At 39.3% G+C, this 17,118-nt stretch overlaps 1 protein-coding gene across 4 annotated transcripts in view; it reads right to left on the bottom strand.

Annotated features, from left to right (window-relative positions):
* Window positions 1-13,761, bottom strand: part of LOC121025592 (fibrous sheath-interacting protein 2-like) — a 19,987-nt gene extending 6,226 nt beyond the window's left edge. Inside the window, exons 1-8 of one of the 4 annotated variants that reach the window (XM_040468182.1) lie at window positions 13,419-13,761; window positions 12,893-13,018; window positions 10,195-10,356; window positions 9,403-9,492; window positions 8,895-9,034; window positions 7,424-7,565; window positions 6,618-6,728; window positions 6,077-6,197 (exon numbers count right to left, since the gene is read on the bottom strand). In XM_040468182.1, the coding sequence (XP_040324116.1) occupies window positions 6,077-6,197; window positions 6,618-6,728; window positions 7,424-7,565; window positions 8,895-9,034; window positions 9,403-9,492; window positions 10,195-10,356; window positions 12,893-13,018; window positions 13,419-13,517 (991 nt within the window). In that variant the 5' untranslated portion in view covers window positions 13,518-13,761. The remainder of the gene's footprint in view (window positions 1-6,076; window positions 6,198-6,617; window positions 6,729-7,423; window positions 7,566-8,894; window positions 9,035-9,402; window positions 9,493-10,194; window positions 10,357-12,892; window positions 13,019-13,418) is intronic. The other 3 variants (XM_040468181.1, XM_040468184.1, XM_040468183.1) reach the window with 3 other exon arrangements.
* Between the last annotated feature and the right edge of the window lie 3,357 nt (window positions 13,762-17,118).

Here is a 17,118-nt window from a genome sequence, read left to right as displayed (position 1 = left end):
CCTATCCTATCCTATCCTATCCTATCCTATCCTATCCTATCCTATCCTATCCTATCCTATCCTGCCCTAACTTATCCTATATCCTATTTTGCCTCATCCTATTCTATCCTCCTCTATCCTATCTTCCCCTGCCCTATTCTATCTTATCCTGTCCATCCATCTTCTCTCTTTCTTTTACTCTCTATTTACTGGCCCATGTCCAAAAAGTTTTCCATTTCTTTTCTTTCCCTTTCTAACTCTTTTATGTACTCTTTTTATTGGTTTCTCCTTTTTCTAATCAGTTTTATCTATCTAGGTATCTATCTTTCTATCAATGTATATCCCATCTATCCATCCACCCACCTACCCACCCATCCATTTACCTACCTAGATATCTATCCATATTTATTACATTGTATTTTATTGACGTTTATGTGTTTTATTGAAGTATAGTTGACATACACTTGACTACTGCTTTGTAAATCCCCCATCATTCACAATGCACTTGCTTTACTTATTGGCTCCTCCCCCTCCCATTGTCTCCCTCTCTGCTTTAACACTTTCCCCTACTGACTCATTGCTCATAAACTTGTCTTTTTTCCCTTATTTCCTACTTCTGCTCTGTCTTCCTTCCTTTCACCCTCCCTCCCTTCTCTTTGCTACATTCCTTTTGTATCTCTATCCTCATCCCCACCCTCTGTCCTTCCTGTCTTCATTTCTCCCTCCCTCCTTCCCACTGCCCCCATTTTCCCTGCACTACCTCCCTCTTACCTTTTTACCCCTTCCTTCATTCCTTCCTTCTTCCCATTGTTCCTTTATTCACTTTGCACTGGTTCCACTTCCAGACCTTTTTCCTTTTCTTCTCTCCTCTCTTTCTCTCTCATTCTACCTTTTTCACATATTCTCCTCTGGTGTCTTCTACCTTTTATTATCTATCTACCGTTTACCTACCTATCATCTAGCTGTCTTCCTTCCATCTTTATTTTTATTTTTGTCTGACTTTTGTTAGATCTCTTTCTCTCTGTCCTCTACTCTGTACATCATGTTTTACTAGCTCCTCCTTTTCAACTTCTCTGTGTCTCTCTAATATTTTTTCTTCTTTTTGTTTTAGTATTTTCCTAGTCTCACCCCATTTTAGAATATTCCTCTCTTTCTTGCCTTCCTTCTCTCCCTCTCCACACCCCCTCCCTCCCTTCTACTTTTAGATCTTTATCAACTGTCTCTAGGTCTCTTTCTTACTCCTTTTGCTGTCCTCCTCTGGATTGCTTTGCCTTCTTTTGGTGAACCTGCACCCCTGCCTTCTCTCCTCCTTCCCTCCCTCCGTCCCCACCCCTACTTCCCTGCCTTCCCTCTCTCCTCATATCCCCACCTCACTTCCTTTCTTCTCTTTTTTCCTCCTCCTTTACTCCCTCCTTCCCTCCATTCTTCATATACTCCTTTTTTACTGGTTTTCCTTGTAAACTTTTTTTTTTCCCTTCAGGGCGCCTAGGTAGCTCAGTTGGTTGAGCGTCTGACTTTGGCTCAGGTCATGATCTCATGGTTTATGGGTTCCGGGCTTTGTGCTGGCAGCTCAGAGCCTGGAGCCTGCTTCAGATTCTGTGTGTGTGTCTCTCTCTCTCTATCTGCCCCTCCCCCACTCATGCTCTGTGTCTCTCTCCTTCAAAAATAAATAAAAACATTAAAAAATGAATAAACTTTGTTTCCCTTCATACTCTCTCCTGTTATCTTAAAAAAATTTTTTTAATATTTATTTATTTTTTAAATACAGAGAGACACAGCACAAGTGGGGGAGGGGCAGAGAGAGAGGGAGACACAAAATCCAAAGCAGGCTCCTGGCTCTGAGCTGTCAACACAGGGCCTGGCATGGGGCTTGAACTCAAGAACTATGAGATCATGACCTGAGTTGAAGTCAGACGCTTAACCGACTGAGCCACCCAGGTGCCCGCTCTCCTGTTATCTTTTAATATTGTCTTTTGTATGAGGTCCTCCTCATAAAATCCTGTCTGCCTATATACCTGGTTTCCATCTATCTAACCACGTTTATTTTTACCTGACTTCTCTTTAGATCTCTCTACCCTCCATTCTTCACTTCCTCCGCCTTCCCTCCCTTTCTTCAGATCTTTACTCACTCCATTTCTTTTACTGACTCTTTTTCTTTCTTTTCTTTCCTTCCTTTCCCCTCCTACCTTTTCATCCTTCCTTCCCTCATTTCTTTCTTCCTTCCTCCTATTTCCTTTGTCATCTCCACCCAACCACTCATGCACTCACTCTCTATTTCCTGTCTGTGTTCCTTCATTTGGTTTTCCCACCTTCCTGTGTTCATTCCTCTTTTCTTTCTCCTTCCCCCTCTTTCCTCTTTTTCTTTTCTTCCTGCCATTCTTCTACTCTCTTTTTACTACTCCTCTTTTTAAACTTTTTCCCCCTTTCCCCTCTTTCTTTATACATCTTTGTCCTGTCTTCACTGCTGCTTCCTCCTATTTAAAATCAGGTCTTTCTACCTATTCACCTGCCCAGCTGGCTGGCCATCTATCTGGCTATCAATCCCCTGTATCTTTATTTTACATTCTTTCTTTTACTGTCTTCTACTTTTTAAATCTCTTGCACACTACACAATTGTACTTAATTTTTTAAAATTAATTTATTAATTTAATAATTAATTAATCTCTGAGAGAGACAGTGCAAGTGGGGGAAGGGCAGAGAGAGAGAGAGAGAGAGAGAGAGAAAATCCCAAGCAGGCTCTACACTGTCAGTGCAGAGCCCAATGCAGGGCTCAAACTCACAAACCTCGAGATAATGACCTTAGCCGAAATCAAAAGTCAGATGCTTAACCCACTGAGCCACCCAGGCACCTCTGTACTTGATTATTTTACTGGTCTTCCTTGATAGTCTCACATCTGTCTCTTGCAAATAACTTTTCCCTACTGACTCATCCTATACAAACTTTACTTCCTTCTTTCCTTTTTCTTGCTCCTTCCCTTCCTTTCTCTTTTTAGTGGCTCCTTATAACAACTTCTTTCCTTCTCTCTCCTTTTGTTTTCTTTTTGTCCAGTCTTACTACTGGTTTTTTCTATTTGAAATCCTGTCTGTCTGTCCATCCATCCATCCCCCCCACTACTGCTGAACTGTCTCATCAGTTTACCTATCTTTATTTTACTCTATTTTAAGTGATGTCTTTTTACATTTTTCCCTCTCCCTGCCTTCCTCAATTGTACTTATTTTCACTGTAGTTTCTGCTTTTAAACTCCTGTGTCTCTTACTCTTATATCTTGTTATTTTTTTTTTACCAAGTTTCCTAGCCTCATCCCTTTCAAAATTCTTTGCTTTCCTTTTCCTTCCCTCCCTTCCATCATTTCCTCCCATCTTAAGCTGTCATAACTGCTTCCTATAATGTCTTACTATTTATCTTTTCTTACACTCCTTTTTTTAGTGGACTGTACTTTTAAAGTCCAGTCTTTTCTATATCTATGTATCTCTGTATCTATTTTATTTTACTGTATTTGTTAACTAATTTCTTCTTTTTAGACCTTGATTTCCTCCTCCTGTCCATGATTGTACTTAATTTTCTCACTAGCTTCTCCTTTTCAGCATCCTCATGCTGTCTTTCATGTTCACACTCTTTGTTACTCCTTTTCCCAGACTCTTCCCTTTTAATAGACATATTTACTTCCTGTCCCTTCCTTCTCTTAATCCCACCGGCCCCAGTCCCCTATTTGTTTTACTCTCATTATATTCACTACTTTAAATTATTCTTCCCTTTTCCCTCTATTTTGTGTCCTGTCTTTATTACTGGCTTCTCTTTTTAAAAATCAGTTCTATTGGGAAACCTGGGTGGCTCAGTCAGTTAAGTGTCTGACTTCGGCTCAGGTCATGATCTCAAGGTTTGTGAGTTTGAGCCCCACATCAGGCCCTGTGCTGACAGCTCAGAGCCTGGAGCCTGCTTCATATTCTGTGTCTCCTTCTCTCTCTTGCCCCTTCCCCATTTGTTCTCTCTCTCTCAAAAATAAGCATTAAAAATATTTTAAAAAATCAGTTCTATGTATCTGTATATGAATTTATGTAAGGATATATGAATTAATTGTATATGAATGTATGTATTTAAGTATATATGAATTGATTGATCCATCCATCTAAAGTATTTAAAAAAATGTTTTTAAAGTTTATTTTATCTCACGAACCGTGAGATCATCACCTGAGCTGTGATCAAGAGTCAGACGCTAAACCGACTGAGCCACCCAGGTGCCCCTAATTTTAATGTATTTTTAAATTGACTTATTATTTATTTTAAAATATTTAAATGGTGGTTCCACACCACCAGCACAAAGCCTGACGTGGGGCTAGAACTCATGAAACCATGAGATCATGACCTGACCTGAAATCAAGAGTTGGAGGCTTAACCAATTGAGCCAATCAGGCACCCCAACTTCTTTAAAAAAAAATTTTTAAGTAAGCTCTATGCCCAACGTGGGGCTTGAACTTATGACCCCAAGATCAAATCATGTGTTCAGAGGCGCCTCTGAACTGACTTTTTTAGATGACTCAAACTCCTTTGTCTCTCACTAGACTCTCTGTGTCAAACTCCTTTGTCTCTGTGAGAGACTCTGTGTCTCTCACTCTATTTTTATTCTGCTTTGTCCCACTGAATTATCCTTTTTAAACTTCTTTCCTCTCCATCTTCCTTTCTCCCTCTTTGTCCTGTATTTTCCCCCTGTATATCTGTTTCTTCTTTCTTACACTCTTTTTTCTTTGCCTGTTTGTTTTTCTCCTTCTAGTCTTTTTGTTTTGTTTCTTTGCTTTTGTTTTCCTCCCACCCACCTCATCTAGTGTGTGTGTGTGTGTGTGTGTGTGTGTGTGTGTGTGTGTGTGTGTGCGTTTTCTTACTGGTTTATTTTGTTCAGTTTTCTTTCTTTTTCTCTATTTATTCTTTCCTTCTCTTCTTCATTTTTTTCTTTTTGTACCATTTTTTCTTACTGCCTCTTCCTTTTTAACCTTTGGTTCTTACTTTTTATCTATTTCTGTTTTGTGCTTGGTATATTTTAAATGTCTCTTCTTTTGTCTCCTTTAAAAAAACCTAAAAAAATAAAAATTGGAAATGAAAAATCCTTTTTCCCCTCTCTTTCTCTTACTAGTTTGCTCTCTTACTGTTTTGTATAATCTTACTGGTCCTGAGTTGAAATGTTTTCTTCCATTTTTATAAATATTTTTCTTGGGGAGCCTGGATAGCTCAGTCGGTTAAATGCTTGACTTTGGCTCAGGTCATGATCTCGCAATTTGCAGGTTTGAGCCCCACGTCAGGCTCTGTGCTGACGGCTCAGAGTCTGGAGCCTGCTTGAGATTCTGGGTCTCCCCCTCTCTCTGCCCCTCCCCCTGCTCATGCTCTGCATCTCTCTCTAAAAAATAATAAACATTTAAAAAATAAATAAAAATATTTTTGTCTCCCTCTTTGTTTCTCTCTCTTTTTTGGTAATGTTTTCATTTACTGCTCCTTTTCTCTGTCTGTCTCTGTCTGTCTATATATATATATGTATCTTTCTCCTTCTTTGTTGTATTTTTTTATACTGTCTCCTTTTTAAACCTGTAGTGCAGGCAGTGTTGTCTACTGAATCACTTTATAGAAGCGTTGAATTTTTTATATATATAATAATATTGTGGGGGCGCCTGGGTGGCGCAGTCGGTTAAGCGTCCGACTTCAGCCAGGTCACGATCTCGCGGTCCGTGAGTTCGAGCCCCGTGTCAGGCTCTGGGCTGATGGCTCAGAGCCTGGAGCCTGTTTCCGATTCTGTGTCTCCCTCTCTCTCTGCCCCTCCCCCGTTCATGCTCTGTCTCTCTCTGTCCCAAAAATAAATAAACATTGAAAAAAAAATTAAAAAAAAATAATATTGTGTATGTATGTAGATTCTTTACAACTTGAGCTGTAACTAGGAGGTGCCTTGCATAGTGCTTGGCACAGGTAGTGTGGGCTTCTAGGATTTCCCTTTGCAAGGGGCCTGTGACCTCTCTGTATAAGCACATAGAGATTTTTTTTATAAAGCCACCATATTTAATATATAGATATCCATCTTCTACTTAGCGACTTTATCATTTATTGTTTCTCTCTCACCTTCTCTTTTGTCTTGTCCTTTGTTTTCATTTATACTTCCCCCTGGTCCTTCTCTCTTAAGGTCATCCTTTTGCATTTTTTGTAAATGATAAGCGATTTTTTTCTCTAGAAGTGCTTGTTTCTAAATATTAAAAAATACATTTAACATTTAAAAATTGAACAGCAACTTGCCACTGGAAATGCAAAACAGATATTTCAAATATGATGGTCTACTTGAAGGGTGCCCTCATTCCTATTTTGAGATTTCTGAAGTCACAATGAGTACAAAGCTAGGAAGGCAGTAAGGGTGAGTTTCCTTTTGTTGTCCAACATGAAGAATATATTGTAACAACTAGATTCAATTTAACTCATTGCCCACTTTCTGGACACTGGTCCCATTTCAGACCAACCCTTGAAGTCCAGGTTCAGACCAGACTGGGTCTCTCCATCAATAGCTATCCTCATGAGTTTAGGCCACTTTTGATAATTCACACTTTAATTATCAAAATTGGCAAAAGCTTTTTCTCAAATAGCCCAAGTTACTGGTAAAAGCTCACTCTACCTTCCGGTGGGCTTCCTCCCAGAGTTTATGATGTTGTTCCTCAACTCGGGCTTCTCTTTTTACTTCTTCTCCAATCTTGGTTAGAAGAAGCATTTCTTTTGTCTTCCATCCCTAAGGAGCACGATATTATGGTAGTTAGCAGAGGGTTTTCTTTCATTATCTTTTTTTTTTTTTGTATTTTGTCAATAAGCAAATTAGATCAAGTCAAGGGCCTTACAGAAATCAAGTCAACCATAATAAAAACCTTACATTGGCTTTAGAATGGGCTTCTTTTACCACTTTTCATTGGGAATATGTTGGCGAATGCAATTGAATGGCAAAAGGAAGATAATTATTTTGCTATTGGAAACTTAATTCAAGTATAAGCCTGGCTCCAAAGATGGGTCTAAAAAGATGTTGACAAGAGGGTTTTTTCTTATTGACTAAGGGGTATATCATATGTAATCGGTTGCTCTTAAATATATTTTGACAGAGAAATAAATAGGCTTGTCTGAACTTTGAGAGGATACAGGCATGATAATTTCTCACTAGAGTTAATATCTAAAACTTTCAGAGCAGAAAGTGACTAGAAATGCAATGGATACATAATTTGTGGTGTCAATCTCACTATGTTAAGTGAAATCTTGTCCATTATAACTGATAAAAAACAGTGGTTTATTCCTTAAATTATTGTTATTTTTAATAGTGGTTTATTTTTTAGACCTGAAATAGCTTCAGGTAATATGGTGGGATTGCTAAAAAATGTTTACCAATGAAACAAACATATGAAATTTCCCCTTCAATGTTTAAAATTTGGTTTTCCTCACCTCTTCAATTTGTCTACAGAGACTAAGTTTTCTTCTAATGTGGTCCTGATGTTGTAGTTCTTCTTCCTTCATCCGGAATGTGCTCTGCTTTTCTGCTGTGTGCTCAACCTTGTCTAATTCCTTACTAATCATATCTAAATATCTAAGTAAAAGTGCAAATATAAGTTAAAGTAAATTGGGTGTTTCCCTTATGATGATATTATCTATTTTGATATTCCCAAACCACCTTCTGGGTTGTTTTTGTTTCTTAAATACAGGAAATGTAGAGTTTTTCAGGGACCTTTAAGCTCGCCTGATCCACTAACTCACCATGCTATACTAATTTTACCGGACTCTGTTATACAAGTATCTTATTGTGGCTGGGACAATGGCAAAATATGGAACAGAGTGATTAAAAACATTTTACACAGAGATTATTTATAGCTCAGCAGTTTGAGGAACATGAATTTCCAAAGGCAGCTGAAATCAGCTTAAAGACTAACTTCAAAACATAAGTCAATTTGAATTTCCTTTAAAAATAAGTGGGTAGAGGGTGCCTGGGTGGCTCAGTTGGTTAAGTGTCCAAATCTTGATTTCGGCTCAGGTCATGATCTCGAGGTTGTGAGATCGAGCCCTGTGTTGGGCTCCATGCTGAGCATGGAGCCTGCTTGGGATTCTCTCTCCCTCTCTCTCTCTCTGCCCCTCCACTTGTATGCTCTAAATAAACAAACAAACAAACAAACTTTAAAAAATTACAAAAAAAATTAGTGGTTACTGGTCTCTCTGTAATTTCCAAGTCCTTGAATGACCTTCCATGTATAGAGAGATCTGCAGATTACCAGTCTGAGACTTTGGTAGATCAGCACGTATTCTAGCATGTCATGACACGAATCCATGGAATTTAAGAGGCAAGGGAAGGGTGACTGGCCCTCACCCCTGGTAAAGGACAAAGAGAAAGAACTAGAACTCATCTCTGCCTCCTAGGGCATGGGTTTGGCCGCTGAATGGTAATAGTGCACATGTGTGGGTAATAGCTGAATGAACACACACGGTTGGTGGGGGAACAACACCTGTTTGTATTAGCATCAGCTGAAGTTATAGGAACTTTCTCTTTTTGACCCTGCAGTGCTTTCCTTAAATGTAATTTAGAAACATGCTGAACACATCTCTCTCTCTGCTACTATGGACGTGGGTTTCCCAGGCTTAGGGATTTGTACTTTAGATTTCTTCAAATATCAGTTTTGCCCACCTCTTGGGTTTCTGGTGGCTCCAGTCTCAGGAAGAAACTCTCCTCCCAAGCCTTGGCACCAGGGTTCCCAAAACCTGTTACCTCTTAATCTCCTTTTCCTTTCTCTCCATGTTGAAAACTATAGGGGGTTAAATAGTGTCTAATACTTTTTTTTTTCATCCTGCTTTCAATGATTTCTAGTAGTTTTACAACTTCCTGGGGTCTATAGTATGTCCATGAAATATGCATTAACTTCAGTCGTACCTGTGTTTTATTACCAGCTCTTGGTCTGGAGTTGTGTGTGTACCTTCCTGTAACAGCCATTCTTGGAATTGTGCGTTTCCATAACTGTCATAGGCTCTCTTGGTTTCATTCAATTTATTTACTTGTTTTTCAATGATTTTCTGAGAGAGAAAAAAAAATAAGGTCTTTATACTGGCTGGAAATAAACCTGTCCTTTGGTATGCCTTCTTGAGTTTAGGGCTTAGTAAAGCTCCTATACTTTACAAATGGTTAATTCTGTTAACCTGCATTTCAGTCTAATGTGGCTCCATTCAAGATAAGTGAAAATTTCTCTCTGTAAATTAAAGACAAAAGTCTCATCTTTATTTCTTATAGATCTCTAGAGATCTTATTTGATTTGTTACCTTGATAATTTTAGGTCAGGCTATTATAAGTAGATATTCTGCAGAGGACCAAACCTTTCTCCTAAATCCTACATAAAAACTATCTTTACAGGCCCCAAATAAAACAAATTTAAGTATTAACTTACTTGTTCTTTTATATAGTTTCTTTCAAAGTCTAATTTTAAAGTAGTCAGATACTGCCTGTACTTATTCAATTCTTTCAAAGTACATATGACCTATAAAAACAAAACCGAAAACCAAATGTATAAACAGAAAATTGTGACATTCATAAAGCTTTACAGAGAAAAGTGTCATAAGAACATTCATTTTAGTAACAATTTTGGGATCAAGGGTAATAACAGCACATTTTGGTAGTAATTTGGAAAGTGGTGTCTAAAACTGCTGTATCACCAGGAAATATCTATCTAAATAATATTATTTCAATAATATGGTTCACATCATAATCAGAAATTTATTATTCCCAATGAATTTGTTATTAAAACACCAGTATAATAATGACATTTAATATCTTCCCCCCAATTTATTTCATTATGCTGTTTTCTGCTAGGTTTTTGTCTCTAGTCTTCTCAAAAGGTATATGAAATATTCCTTGATAGGTATACTGTGCCATTATTACTTTTAGAACAAGAGGAAAGGCACTACAATACAGCTGGGAGAAAATACACAAATAAATATGTGTGTATGGATGTCTTTACATATTTGAATCATTTGGTGCTTGTCTTTTGCTGTTATCAAAGAAAAAAGGTCAAGTAGGAACAAGTAGTCTTATTTGGAAATCCAAATACTGAGTAATTGAATTCTCTAATATTCTTTACTGTCTATCCAAAGTTGATACAAGCTCCTAGTGAAGAACAGAACCAAGTGTTTATCAAGTCCCTAGACTTCTGCTAGTTAAAAGGAAGTAGGCTTCAACCTACTTTATTATTGTTCGTGATGTAGCCGCCCTTCTTTAATCTCTTTAGGATATCTTTTCGCTTATAGTATGCTTTTAAATGTGGATCATGCAGACTTTTGTAGCTGGTTTCCAAAAGTCGGCAATAAGGATCAGTCAGGTTAAAGTCGTAAGAAGGCTGGTAAAGCTGCAAACACACAGATTCAAAAGTATTACATATGTAAAATGGATGAAATTGCACTTTTAAACCTCAATTTGTTGAACTGGCTAGGTTGTTCAGTGAAAATAAAGCATGCAAGCAGAACCTGAAGTGAGGGAATGTGGACAGGGGGTTGATTTAGGTTAATCTCGCTGCCTTTCTCTTTCTCTCTTCTCTACCAAAGCTGTCTTTAGGCTGGAGGTAGGTGAGAGCCTCAACCTCCGTCCAATTAATGAACAGTGATGTGTCGCCCTAAGAGTTCCTGCAAGGCAGGTAGGATGCTTCATATGTGGGCAGGGGGTAAGACAAGAGGGGAATGATAGAGTTCTAGCTCTCATTTTAGATTTAAAAGCTTCCTTTGTAAGTTTCTGACTGCTTGATTGTGCTAGCCTCTTGTCTTTCTTAAGGGACCTATATCAGGAAACTGGATTCACTGACTACCAATGTTTCCTTAAAAAGGCAAAGAAAGACATCCTTCTGGGCAATGATTTAATTTACAGTGGGACTAGATAAGAAGCCCATATCTTTCCTAGAAAAGAAATGATCAGCAGTTGATGGCAGTTGAAACAATGCTGCAATTAGCAGATTGGTTATAGCTTTTTCTTTTAGATGTTGATTTTTGTTGGTAACAGACATATGTTGACCAACCCTGGGCTACTGACCTATCCAGAAAGAAACAAATCCATTTGTTGAAGCCAGGGTTAAGTTTTCTATTGTCAATTAAAATGATTGGTTTCCCTGAACTGAAGAATCTATTATAACATCACTACCTGCCAGTGGGAGGTCACAGGGAAAAATTTTAAAAGTATGGAAATTGTTCTTTTAACAGGTTATCTTTTCTTGAAAGCAGAATGTCTAAGTTAATTGGCAAAGTTTTTACTATTAACTTTACAACAAAGGCAACTTAAGGAGTTTGTGAACAGTTGCTATGTTAGTATACTAATAAGCAAATTAATTTATAAACAAATTACTTGAGAATAAGTTTGGTATCAAAATGTTGAAGTATAGGATCACTTGTCAGGTTTGGATTAGTGCATAGCTAAAGATATGTAGGTTACATTGTTACATTTTAATCTGATTGAAAACAAGACAGTTGGATACTATAATTTTGCCTTCCATTTGCTTTCAAAAAAACATGAAAGACTTTTAAATTCCCTGTTTCTGTAGTGATGTGCTTAAGTGGTCTGCAGTTGAGGAAGCTGAAAGGTCAGGTGAAGAACTGTGCCCTGAGTCAGGAGATGGTTCTGGTCTGAACTCTGCTACTATCTACCTGTGACCTTAGATAAATCATAGCTTCACCTTATAAGGTGGTGATGAGGGTAAAATGAGTTAAAAAAAAAAACACCTAATGGTGTAAATATAAAGTCTTACTTTCTTGAGGAGATCCTGTTAAAAGACAAAGATCCCACAAAGTTAGTCTTTGGGGGAGTTGAATGCAGTGCTTGATCATGATTAAATGCATATATTTTGGGGGTAATCAATATAATACAGAGATAATCAGTGTAATTGAGTATAGGAAAAAACCCTGGAAATAATAAGTAGCTAACAAGTGAACAGCAGGAACAGTATAGAAATATAGCAAATAGAAGATAACTGAGGAAAAAAACCAATAGATAGGGCTACAGTTATAAACTAAAATGGAATGTTACTACTAGTAGTGAAATAGGGTTTGAGTATGTTTTAGGAAAGCTAATTTGTGGGAGTGTGACTCAGTCAATTTCTGTGAGATTGACATATATTTAGTAGAACATTATGCGTTTTCAAAAGAGAAACTCTGTTGTTTTCTACCAGTAAAACCTAAAAAAATCCTATATATTAGAAAAGTATCTGAAATACCAAGAAGCCCCTACTCATCCTTGATGACATACTAGACAGTGCAAGAATAAGGATGTCAGGATTATTCCTGTAAAACCTTTTGCTATTGTGATGAAAGCACACCCTCAGCTAGAAAGTTCTGAACCTCCTTCAGGCTTGGCCTAAATTAAGGACAGAGGCAGAGGACTTAAAATGTGTAACAGTGTGAGTGCAGCACACCGAATCACTAAAAGTGCTGATTCAGTGATAACTAAGATAGTGCAGGCCAATGGTATGTAAATTCTAAGGAAAGCTTAGCTCTGTGTTGTGACACTTGTGAAAAGGCTTCTTACGGTAGCTCTTAAAAGACGGCTCAAATTGAAGGTCAAGAAGGAGGGGAGAAAAGTGCATGCCAGGTTGCAGGAGCCAGATGGACAAAGGCACGGAAGTAAGAATTAGCATGATATGTTTAGGTAGGCAGAAAAGACCCTGACCTTTGGGAGCGCAGGCTTTGGTTTGGAACTAAGGATGAACTGGTGGCTGAGGTATATCATGGGTCCTTCCATCATTAAAGTGAAGTTCAGACACTACACATTTGAACTCTTTTACCTTCACTTTTTGTGTGAAATTAAAGTTGACTCAAAGCAAAATCATAGCAAGTATTTCAAGTTTAATAGCAAGTTAAAAAGAATAAAGAAAATCACTTAAGCACTATTAAAACTCAGTTTACCTTTTCACTTATATTTGTAGTGTAGAATACATTGTTGCTTCCTGGGATAACAGGCAGCTTGACCCCAAGAGGAAGATCCAATAGATTAGCTGCTCCGACCTCTAGAATGGGTTCTTTTTGTGAGCCCTGTCATTTACAATGAGAAAGTCTTTTTTTTTAAGACCTATTCTTTTAGTTTAGATCAATCTACTCACACACATTTCAATGGGCTAATACTTCCACATAAACCAAAGAACCATCCACTCAGGGTTGAAAGAGCCCGCTGTGCTGACGCCCCGGAAAACCTCTCAGCTTCCACGAGTTGCCAGCCATCTCTCTGGACCCCACCCAACGCTGGTCGCGGCCACAGGCAGCACTCCCCACTACGGGCTGCCCCGCCTGGGAGCCTGAAGCTGAGTCTTCAGGCACCCGCCCCTTTCCCCCGCTCGCTCCGCTGAGGTCTCCGCCCCTTCCGTCCGCCCGCCGACCCAAGACTCCGCCCAGGAGCTAGGAGTACAAGGACTACACCGCTCTAGCCGCCACTCACGGTGCCGCACTGCTCTCTGGCGGCAGCTAGGCTGCTGGCGGCCGCCTTAGTGGTGGAGGCTTTGGCAGCCTTATAGCAGTTGCTGAGATACAGATCCATGGCCGCCCGCCAGCCCCCAGGGTGCTGGGGGGCTGGGGCAGCAAGCCCTCTTCGTTTCACCTCTTCACTCACACCTTTCCCGCTCTACGATTAGATCAAGTCTGCGCCGCCACGGTGGTGGTCGCTAGGGTAATGCGTCCTCCAGGCCACGCCCCTCACTGTGTTGCGTCCCACGCGGCAGCATTGTCCTCCCCAACTGGCATAGCCCTCGGGGGGGGGGGGGGGGGGCGGGGAGAGGAGCGGGACCACTCACCACTCGCTCTGCTGCCCCAACTTTTGGCGCATGCGCAGGTTTAAGAGCCTCAGCGTTTGGGAGTGGCTCAGAAGTCTGGTGTAACAGGGCGTGGCGGAGATTACGTTTCTCTCTGAAAGCAACACCCCTCATTTAAACTAAATCAGAATGTATCAAGCTTTGTCAGTGGATAGCTGGCTGTAATTTTTACAATTCTTCCTGGCCCTCCAACAAGCTATGATTCTGTTCAACACATGCCCACGACTAATTGTGTAGTATACACTAGGGCCAGAGGTTTGGCTTTCTACATTTGTCACCTTTATATGACACCATGACCACGCCACCCCCCTTGCCCTAGGCATACCACTTCTCCAGGTCCCACATAGAGCACAATAATTTTTTTTTTTTTTTGCCTTAGGGCTCTTCATTTCTCTGGCCTCCTCTCTCTCTTTCTCTCCCTTTTTCCTATTTCTTTCTTTCTACCTTCTCATTCGTTTAGCCAACATTTCTTTATATATAGTTATTTTATTTACTTATTTTTGAGAGAGAGGGCATGAATGAGCAAAGGGCAGAGAGTCAGGGAGAGAGAGAGAATCCCACGCAGGGTCCCAACTGTCAGCGTGGAGCCCGAAGTGGGGATTGACCTCACCCAAAGCAGGGCTTGACTCACGAACTGTGAGATCATGACCTGAGCCTAAGTTAGTTGTTTAACTGACTCAGTCACACAGGCGCCCCATCCTAGCCAACAATTCTTGAGTGCCTGCTCTACGCCAGACACTACAGGGTGCTGAGGACACACCAGTAAGTAAAACATAGTCCATGCTGCCTAGGAGCTCACTAGACGGTAAATACATTAAGGGCTGAGACTGCTCCTGATGTGTCAGGAGTTTGTACTTTGTGTCCATGGTTTTTATGCATCTTTTTACTGTGATAAAAAAACTGGCATAACATAACATTTACTATCTTAATCATTTTGAAATGTACAGTTCAGTACTGCTAAGTACATTCACGTTGTTGTACGACAGATCTCCAGAAGTTTTTCATTTTCCAAAATTGAAACCCTATACCCATTAAACAAGTCCCCTTTCTTCCCTTCACCTCAGCCGCTGGTAACCACCATTTTACTTTCTGTTTCTATAAATTTAACTACTTTAGATACTTTATATGTGGTATAAGTGGAATCACATGTCTTTTTGTGATTGGCTTATTTCACCTAGCATAATGTCCTCAAGGTTTATTCATGTCGTCGTAGCATGTAGTAGGATTTTTTTTTCCTTTTTAAGGCTGAATAATATCACATTGTATGTATACACCACATTTTCTCTATCTGTGCAACCATCAATGAACATTTAGGTTGCTTCCAGCTGTTGGTTATTGTGAATAGTGCTACTATGAACATGGGTGTGAAAATGTGTCTTTGAAACCCTACTTCAAAATTATTTGGCTATCTACCCAGAAGTGGAATTACTGGGTTGTATGATAATTCTATTTTTAATTTTTTGAGGAACCTCCACACTGTTTTCCAGAGCGGCTGCACCAGTTTGCATTCCCACCAACAGTGCAAGAGGGTTCCCGTTTCTCCACATCCTCGCCAGCATCTATAGTCTCCTGATTTGTTCATTTTAGCCACTCTGACTGGCGTGATGTGATATCTCAGTGTGGTTTTGATTTGTACTTCCCTGATGAAGAGTGACGTTGAGCATCTTTTCATGTGGCTGTTGGCCATCTGGATGTCTTCTTTGGAGAAGTGTCTATTCATGCTTTCTGCCCATTTCTTCACTGGATTATTTGTTTTTCAGGTGTGGAGTTTGGTGGAGTTTGCTCGTGCTGTTGGCCATCTGGATGTCTTCTTTGGAGAAGTGTCTATTCATGCTTTCTGCCCATTTCTTCACTGGATTATTTGTTTTTCAGGTGTGGAGTTTGGTGAGCTCTTTATAGTTTTTGGATACTAGCCCTTTGTCCTATATGTCATTTGCAAATATCTTTTCCCATTCCATTGGTTGCCTTTTAGTTTTGTTGATTGTTTCCTTTGCTGTGCAGAAGCTTTTTATCTTCATGAGGTCCCAGTAGTTCATTTTTGCTTTTAATTCCCTTGCCTTTGGGGATGTGTCAAGTAAGAAATTGCTGCAGCTGAGGTCAGAGAGGTTTTTTCCCTGCTTTCTCCTCTAGTTTTTTGATGGTTTCCTGTCTCACATTCAGGTCCTTTATCCATTTTGAGTTTGTTTTTGTGAATGGTGTAAGAAAGTGGTCTAGTTTCATCCTTCTGCATGTTGCTGTCCAGTTCTCCCAACACCATTTGTTAAAGAGACTGTCTTTTTTCCGTTGGATATTCTTTCCTGCTTTGCCAAAGATTAGTTGGCCATACTTTTGTGGGTCTAGTTCTGGGGTTTCTATTCTATTCCATTGGTCTATGTGTCTGTTTTTGTGCCAATACCATGCTGTCTTGATGATGACAGCTTTGTAGTAGAGGCTAAAGTCTGGGATTGTGATGCCTCCTGCTTTGGTCTTCTTCTTAAAAATTCCTTTGCCTATTCGGGGCCTTTTGTGGTTCCATATGAATTTTAGGATTGCTTGTTCTAGTTTCAAGAAGAATGCTGGTGCAATTTTGATTGGGATTGCATTGAATGTGTAGATAGCTTTGTGTCGTATTGACATTTTAACGATATTTATTCTTCCAATCCATGAGCATGGAATGTTTTTCCATTTCTTCATAAGCTTTCCTTCATAAGCTTTCTATAGTTTTCAGCATACGTATCTTTTACATCTTTGGTTAGGTTTATTCCTAGGTATTTTATGCTTCTTGGTGCACTCATGAATGGGAACAGTTTCTTTATTTGTATTTCTGTTGCTTCATTATTAGTGTATAAGAATGCAACTGATTTCTGTACATTGATTTTGTATCCTGCGACTTTGCTGAATTCATGTATCAGTTCTAGCAGACTTTTGGTGGAGTCTATCGGATTTTCCATGTATAATATCATGTCATCTGCAAAAAGCGAAAGCTTGACTTCATCTTTGCCAATTTTGATGCCTTTGATTTCCTTTTGTTGTCTGATTGCTGATGCTAGAACTTGCAACACTATGTTAAACAACAGCGGTGAGAGTGGACATCCCTGTCGTGTTCCTGATCTCAGGGAGAAAGCTCTCAGTTTTTCCCTGTTGAGGATGATATTAGCTGTGGCTTTTCATAAATGGCTTTTATGATGTTTAAGTATGTTCCTTCTATCCTGACTTTCTCGAGGGTTTTTATTAAGAAACGATGCTGAATTTTGTCAAATGCTTTTTTTGCATCGATTGACAGGATCATATGGTTCTTATCTTTTCTTTTATTAATGTGATGTATCACATTGATTGATTTGTGAATGTTGA

Source organism: Herpailurus yagouaroundi, unplaced genomic scaffold, assembly GCF_014898765.1.
Source record: "Herpailurus yagouaroundi ecotype Mexico unplaced genomic scaffold, PumYag 67681, whole genome shotgun sequence".
Lineage (NCBI taxonomy): Eukaryota > Metazoa > Chordata > Mammalia > Carnivora > Felidae > Herpailurus > Herpailurus yagouaroundi.
This window is presented reverse-complemented; position numbering and strand designations above follow the sequence as displayed.